Source organism: Elephantulus edwardii, unplaced genomic scaffold, assembly GCF_000299155.1.
Source record: "Elephantulus edwardii isolate Elephantulus edwardi_28Jun2011 unplaced genomic scaffold, EleEdw1.0 scaffold00030, whole genome shotgun sequence".
NCBI classification, from domain to species: domain Eukaryota; kingdom Metazoa; phylum Chordata; class Mammalia; order Macroscelidea; family Macroscelididae; genus Elephantulus; species Elephantulus edwardii.
In genome coordinates, this window is record NW_006399780.1 from 21,760,672 (window position 1) to 21,768,781 (window position 8,110).

Sequence of the window (8,110 nt, forward strand, 5' to 3'; positions counted from 1 at the left end):
CCCCCCACCTTTTTATTTTTAGTCTTTATCTTAACTTTTCAGGTGTCTCTTGAACACTGCTTATTGATGGGTTTTTGGTTTTTTTAATCCAATCTGCCACTCTTTTCCTCTTCAGTGGTGCATTTAAATCATTCACATTCAGTTTGATTATTGAGAGGCAAGGTTTTATTGCTATTATTTTGTTGAGTTCTTTTTGGTATTGTTACTAGTTAATCTGGTTCATCCTGTTTTCTGTGACACCTCTGTAAGGAGGACTTCTCTAAGTGTTTTCTGCAATGTCAGTCTTATTTTTACAAACTCCCTTAGGTTCTGCTTTTCTGAGAATATCTTGATCTCTCCTTCATATCTGATGGACAGCTTTGTTGGGTATGTATTTATCCTTGGTTGAAAGTTGTGATCTTTAAGTGTTCAATATACATCATTCCATCATCTTATTGCTTACATGGTTTCTATTGAGTAATTGGCACTTGATCTTATTTGTTTTTCCTTATAGGTTACTTTTTCTTTCTACCTAGCTGCTTTCAAAATTCTCTTATTTTTGTTTCTGGTAAATTTGACTATGATATGCCTAGGTGGTTTTCTTTTGGGATCTATTCTATATGGTGTTTGCTCAGCTTCTTGAATATATATAATCTCTCATTCTTCACTACCCCCAGAACACTTTCTTTTAGTAATTCTTCCACAACTTTCTCGATGCCTTTACTTACTTCTTCCTGTTCTGGTATTCTTATTCTATGTATGTTATGTTTTCCTATATTATTTTTGGGCTTTCTTCTTTTTCCTTCCTTTTTGATTCTGCTTTGTTTTAGCAGATCAGTGGTGATAATTCTATCATCTGTTTCACTGATTCTGAGTTCTATCTCTTCAACTCTGTTTACATGTCCCTCCAACATATTGACAGCATTTGAAACATCGATCATCATATTTTGGATTGTGATTTCTTGTTTTACCAGGGCCTTTAATAGCTCACTTTTATTTGCATTATGTTTTATTTGCATTGTTTTGGATTGCCCCCCTCTTTTTTCCTTTCCTGTGTGTGTGTTGGTTTTTTTGGTGGTGTTTTGGTTTAGTTTTTTTTTTTTTAATGTTCCTTTAGGGGTTGGCTTGCAGAGACCTGTAATTCTTCATGTTCGTTTTTCACCCATTGAAAATATGCAACCATTTTTCTTTTGAATTCTCTGTCAGAAAGTTCCATCAGTCTTTCTGGCTTCAGGAAATCCATTGATACTGTTTCACATTTTTGGGGTGACATCTTGCTCTGGGTTTGTGTAGGGTGTAAGGTAGACTGCTTCATATGTTATATTGCTGTGGTAGAGTTTTTCATGCCTTTGGTGATAGCAGGCTCTTGGTCTGACATCACAGCTCCACAGTAGTGTAGAGCATCTACCCTGTCTGAGTTTCTTTTTGAACTTTTGACTCAAGGGAAGACTTGCTTCAGTCCAGGAGAGAAAAGGCCTGTGAATTAGCAGCCTCCTCTGTCAGACAACTGCAGCAGGTAGGCCAGTATAAAGTGCTGTGGGCTAAAGGCAGCTCATGCTTTGGGAGGGGAAATAAAATTAAATGGGTTCTTCTGTGATACTCATGCTTCTGGCCCAGTTCAAAAGGCTGGTAGCCAGTTGTCCTTCAGGCTTTGGGGCTGGTGAATTCAGGCTGTGGGTCTACACAGTGGAGTCAGGTCCCCCAGGAGGATTGGGCAGGACTTCCAGATGGCAGGGCTGGGATTTCCAGGCAGGGCTGGGATTTCCAGGTGGCAGGTGGCAGGCAGAGTGTCCAGACAGTAGGACTGGGACTTATAGGCAAAGGGCCAGTGACAGGCTTCCAGAAGCTGGGAAAGAGCATCCAGGAAGCTGAACAAGGTCCCTCAGGCATCAGGTTCAGGGGTCCAGGCATCAGGGGCTTCAGATGAAGGGGGAAAGACCCATCAGGAAGTGGCATCATGGTCTAGTGTTCCAGGCAAGAGACTAGTCTAGGATATAGCAAAAAATTTTCAAGGCAGATAGTTAGCTAATTGGCTGGATACATGATGGTGTTATTCAAGAAACTGCTTCTCTCCATAAACTATCTATATGTTAATTACTAATCTATAAATATTTTAAAATACATTTTTCTTTCTGAATAGCTATTATTTGTTGAATTTTGCTTAAGCAGATACAAGTTTATTTCAAGACTTTAGAAATTTTACTTGATAGGCTACAGTCAATTAAAAAATAACATTTCTTAATCTTCATGCAGCTTGAATATGATGTGTATTAGTTCTTTACAAAATTACTTTTGCAGAGGCTTGATTTTAAAGTTTCTTCTGATACCAAGTTTTGCAATAGAGAGAGTGGACAATAGTATGGCTATTCATATGATAATTCATAACAGCCTTCATAAAATATAAACAATGAATGGAATTAATTATGTGTTTACAATAGAAGAAGTTTCCCTTATGTCAAGCACCTAGATTTTTAGGGACATTTGCACAATATATTTACCACAGTATTTTAAAGTCCAAATTACATTTTCTAAAGGCACTATTTTGAATATTTATGATGTTGGGAAGGGTGGAGGATCAGTGAAGGAGAGGAAGATCCTCAACAAGGTGGATTGACAGAGTGACTGCTGCAGTGGGCTCTTGTATATCAGAAAGTGTGAAAAGGGTTAAGGATAAGGCTGGGTTCAAATCTTTTGCTCATAGACTGCTATAAGTCATACTGGATTCAACAGTACCTAACAATAGCAACAAAGAAAGAAATAGTATTGTGACAATATTCTTAAGTTTGTATGACCTTAATTCAAAGTCCTGAGTTTTTTCACTTGTAAGATAGTCTCTTAATTTAAAAGAGATGTCATGTGTTAGCCTTATCATTCTTTGATACGTAATATGCATTGGCTTATCTTTCTGCCTTGAGTAATTATATATCTTCCAAAACATATTAAAAAATAAACCACAACCTTTAAAATCTTAATTTTATAAGAATCTAGAAAATAAATAACCCAATTTTTTTGATTTATTTTTTTAATAACCCAATTTTTATTTAAACTTTATCTTTTGGACCATTTGGATTAAATAACAAATAAATAGAAATGTGCAAGGAAAACATTGTAGATTGCTTTTCAAATTTAGGCACTGGATTTGAAATTAAAAATACTCACTTTTCCTGAACTTACTATGAATGTTGAACTTTTCTCATTTGTTACTCCTCAATGAAATTATACTTGTGGAGAAGTATTGCATTTATAGTTTGGAAATAGGTTTATTAAGAATACTTGGGGAATGAATTTGGAGGGAGTTAAACTAATGAATTATAAAAATTTTAGCAAGAACTATCTAAATTATGTCTATATTCCTTAAATATTCATTTAAGCCCAGCATATATTAAACATAAAAAGATGATTATCAAGTTAGTAAATGATAGTTTCCGGTAATCTAACAGGTAAGAACTTGTACTGCCAATCAAAAAGCAGGTAATTTGTGTCTACCACCTGCTATGTGTGAGAAAGAGATATATAATCTCTGACAATCTGATAGAAAGACAGATATGGAACATAATAGTAGCAACAGTTTCTAATTATATACATATTTCCTGTGCTCCTCAGTGGAAAAAGGATACAATTTTACAGACAATCTTACTTTTTTTATTCTGTAATGGAATGATGACTTCATCTCTATCTCAAATTAAAAAAAGAGAGAGAGAGAGAATTCTTTAGGTTTCCCCAAAGACTTGAGAAAGACCCATTTGTTAATATCTGGAGAACTTTTGTGAAGTTACAATAAATTGTGCATATGTGAATTTTTTTATTTTATTCTGTGCTGATTTTAGGCTATAAGCATCTCAATATTCTGTAGTAAATTGTGCTTTAATTCAGACTATTGTTTAGCCTTTGGTGTCTTGAGAACACCAATCTCTGTGGTACATTTTGTTTATTCATTCAAATAATCCCATGAGTACATTGTAAATGTAGAAGATAAAATAATGGCTAACTTCAATAATATTGCTTCTCCACAGAAGATAATTATCAGTTTGTCCATTAAGCTTGAAAAGGCATTGTGCTTATCTTCATTTCAACTATAATTTATTTCAAGTAACAAAATACTACTTCAAAACGTGCTAATAGATAAAATATCTCAGCATCTTAGATGCTTGGGGAAATTTAGGTGGGTATACAGAAATGGATTGTTATGTGACATTTTTGTGAATAATGTAGAGGAGATATTGGAATTTTATTGCTTATTAATATTATGTTTTCTTAAAAATATAACATTAAAGAAGTAGATCTGATTGAGAGAACTTTTTAACAATCCTAAATCATTCATATGTAAGCAAATTAAATAAATCATTGTAGATGACACTAAATAAGTTACATTTATCATAAAAATAATTGTTACTACTTATATGTTTTCAAGAATATCTTTTTCTTTTAGTAATAGAGATCTATATTAAAGTAATCTAAATTATGTACAGCACAAATACAATTTAAATTAAGCTACTTAATTATCATAGACTATATAAAAGAAACCTGACTTTAAAAGTAGCACATTTCAATAGGCTTACGCAGCAATTTTTTTTATAATAATAAAAATATTTTGTGATTCATGAAACTATGTTTTCTTGTGTGTAGTTCTGCAAATATATCTCATAATCATTTGGAATATAAAAAATATTCATAAACTAAAGAGTCATGATTATACAAAATTCTAAACAATTTGTCTGATGTGTTTGAACACTGAGTAGTTATACATTATATGTCTACTTACTCACAGCATAGATTTTTTTATCCAGTGTTAGCAATGGTAATATAAAGACAAACCACGAAAATTATGCATGTATCTTATGATCATAAAGGGAGGAAAAAATGTGAAGTGGGGGGAACTAACTATGAATTTTGAAGAGAAAATTCATCAGCAAACTCATTCTCATGGTGAATAATTGGTGAATAGCAAGTAGTGCCAAAAAACTATATTGACTTTACAAGAGTATAGGACATAAATGAGACAAGATATTTTCATAAAAACTGTCTGAATATTTAAATATTCTTTAATTGGCCTTATTGTTTTTAAATGTCTTTGAGTCAACTGTAGCTGATTACTGGCTGGGACTTGGAGATCCAGTGCTGCTGAGAAAAGAACAGAGACAGATAAAGGGATATAAAGCAAAGTACCAGGGACCAAGGTAAAGTCAAGGCAGAACCTAGGCAGAAACCAATGCTCTGTTGTTTATTTTTCTCAGTATATATAGAAAATACAAACATTCTATTATTATGACATTTCTTACTACACAGCAAACTGTTATCTCTTTAAAAAAACTGTTTTCAATATAGTTGGAATTTCATAACAGCTTGCCCAGAAAATCTTAACACAAGAAACTCATCTCTTTTTTCTGCAAGTTCTCAAGAACAGTGGCTTCTCATTAGCCTGTATTTTTACAAGCTCTCAAGGACTTTAGTTTCTCAAAAACTAAGCCTTCACAGCTACTCTTCTGGATCTTATGAGGTCTCAACTGCTCTCTGGGTCTTATGAGTCTCATGAATACACCCATTTTTCTTGGGGACACATCCACATGCTTTGTCCAGCAAGCTGCCTGGAGCATATATGGAGACAGTCCATCAAGGCACAGCAGCCTTGACAGACCCTCACAGTCGACTATGACTTATAACCACTGTGTGAATGACAGATCCGAACCCTAATCTATCCTAAATCATCTTTGTTATTTCTGCCACACTTGATGCCATATCAAAAACTTTTGGAATATAGTTATAAATTTAAAAAATGAACAAACATTGGAAAAATTAAAGATAAATCGAAGGAAAAATGTTGCAATAAGAAATGTTGCCTTATCCAAAATGTAACACAAACGTTTAACTCATGTAACTTTTCATTTTTCTCAAAAACTACTGAATATCATAGAGAAGTGTTACATTTATCTGGGAATAACACTACTAAGAATATGTTACAAAAATATATATACAAAATATATAATTAATAATTCTATAAAAGAACTACTTATTATGAAGGGAGCTCTGGTGCCTTAGTGATAAATTAATTGGACTGTCATCTCAAAGCAGGTGGTTGGAATCCACCAGCTTCTCCACAGGAGAAAAATGACAATCTCCTGCACTGCAAATTAACTACCCCTGGAAACCCATTGGAGAGTCAGCCAAGAGTTGGTTCTGACTTGACATACAACTTATGAAATAGTAGATTCATTATATGTAGCAAGAGAGTCAAATCATATTAAGGAGCATATTTTACTCATATTAAGAAATATTATTAATTAAAACTATAATGTTTTGCAATATAAACATTGGATTTGATGACAAATTTTATCAAGCTATTAAACATCTTTGTATTCCATTTACAGGGGCACATCATTCTAGAAGATGGATGAATTGTTTACCTCCAGATCTTGTCAACATCTTAATAGAAATGTGAAAGAACTGCTCGTTCAAAATTATAAAAAATAAGAAAGATGAAAAAAAAGAAAATTGAAAGTTGAAAATCTCAAAATGTCTTAATGTTTCTTGGAGGGAATTATCAGATTTCTACTACCCAGAAAAATTTTAACCTCCAAAGCTTGAGTCTTTCCCCACCTCTCTTGTTTCAAGGGACTATTGTAAAGCATTACGAATGCAGAGACTTAAACAGGAAAATATGTTAAGAAAATATTGGAAAATAAAATATGTAAGGTAGAAAAAATAACATTTCTCAAGGTATTTACTCACTTTTACCTAAGACTACAAAAATGGTTCTTTTTACTTTCGTTATTGATATCATAACTTCCTTATTTTCATTTTACAGCTAAAGACCAAAAGTACTACAATCAAGAAAGAAAATATGAGAAATTACACAACAGTAACAGAATTCATTCTACTAGGATTGACAAATGATCCACAGTGGCAGGTTGTACTTTTTACATTTCTTCTTGTAACTTACTTACTAAGTGTGACTGGAAATCTAATCATTATCACGCTCACCCTTTCAGATCCCCATCTCCAGACTCCCATGTATTTCTTCCTTCGAAATTTCTCCTTTCTGGAAATTTCATTCACATCTGTTTGCATACCCAGATTCCTCGTCACCATTGTAACAGGAGATAGGACTATCTCTTATAATGGCTGTGTGGCTCAGCTATTTTTTTTCATCTTCTTGGGAGTGACAGAATTTTACCTTCTGGCTGCCATGTCCTATGATCGTTATGTAGCCATCTGTAAACCCTTGCATTACATGACCATCATGAGCCAAAGGGTTTGTATCCTCCTTGTCTTTAGCTCTTGGCTTGCAGGATTCCTGATCATCTTTCCACCAATAATTCTTTTGTTACGTTTGGATTTCTGTGCCTCCAATATAATCGATCATTTTATCTGTGACTCTTCTCCAATTCTGCAGCTTTCTTGCACAAACACTCATTTTCTAGAACTCATGGCATTTTTTTTAGCTGTTGTAACACTTATGGTTACTTTAACACTGGTTATTCTGTCCTACACATATATTATCCGAACCATTTTGAGAATTCCTTCCACAAGCCAAAGGAAAAAAGCATTCTCCACTTGTTCTTCCCACATGATTGTTGTCTCCCTCTCTTATGGCAGCTGCATCTTCATGTACATTAAACCTTCTGCAAGGGAAAGGGTGACATTAAGCAAAGGAATAGCTGTGCTCAATACCTCAGTGGCGCCCCTCTTGAATCCCTTCATATACACACTAAGAAATCAACAAGTGAAACAGGCCTTTAAGAGCATGGTCCAGAGAATAGCCTTTTCTTCAAATAAATGAGTATGTTTATATTAAAAATATATTCTTAGACATAATGCCGAATGAAAAACTCTCTGTCCTTGAAGTAAATTTTTATTGAACACCTCACTTCACTCTATTAATTAGCATTTATAAATCAGATACTAAATCCTTTACTTACATATAAAAGACTTGATCTCTTCACTATATAAACTTTATTTAAATTAATATATATTGTTTTAACATAGAGAAAATGTGGATTATTGATTTAATCTCTAAAACCATAGTTGTTTTTAATCAAGACGTTTGCTTTGAAAAGATAGTGTATACATAATTTATTTCATTATGAAATTAAAATCAATACAAAATTTCTACATGAATACATTAATATGGTTT

General features: G+C 33.4%; 1 protein-coding gene across 1 annotated transcript; it reads left to right on the forward strand.

The window, feature by feature from the left end:
- Positions 1–6,817: 6,817 nt before the first annotated feature.
- Positions 6,818–7,756, forward strand: LOC102851490 (olfactory receptor 6C75-like). Its single transcript, XM_006883941.1, has one exon. It carries the CDS (start codon positions 6,818–6,820, stop codon positions 7,754–7,756), a length of 939 nt encoding a protein of 312 aa, XP_006884003.1.
- Positions 7,757–8,110: the final 354 nt, after the last annotated feature.

Bases quoted from the DNA above. Each gene is read 5' to 3' on its own strand.
- LOC102851490 (XM_006883941.1), top strand. From the start codon at position 6,818: ATGAGAAATTACACAACAGTAACAGAATTCATTCTACTAGGATTGACA.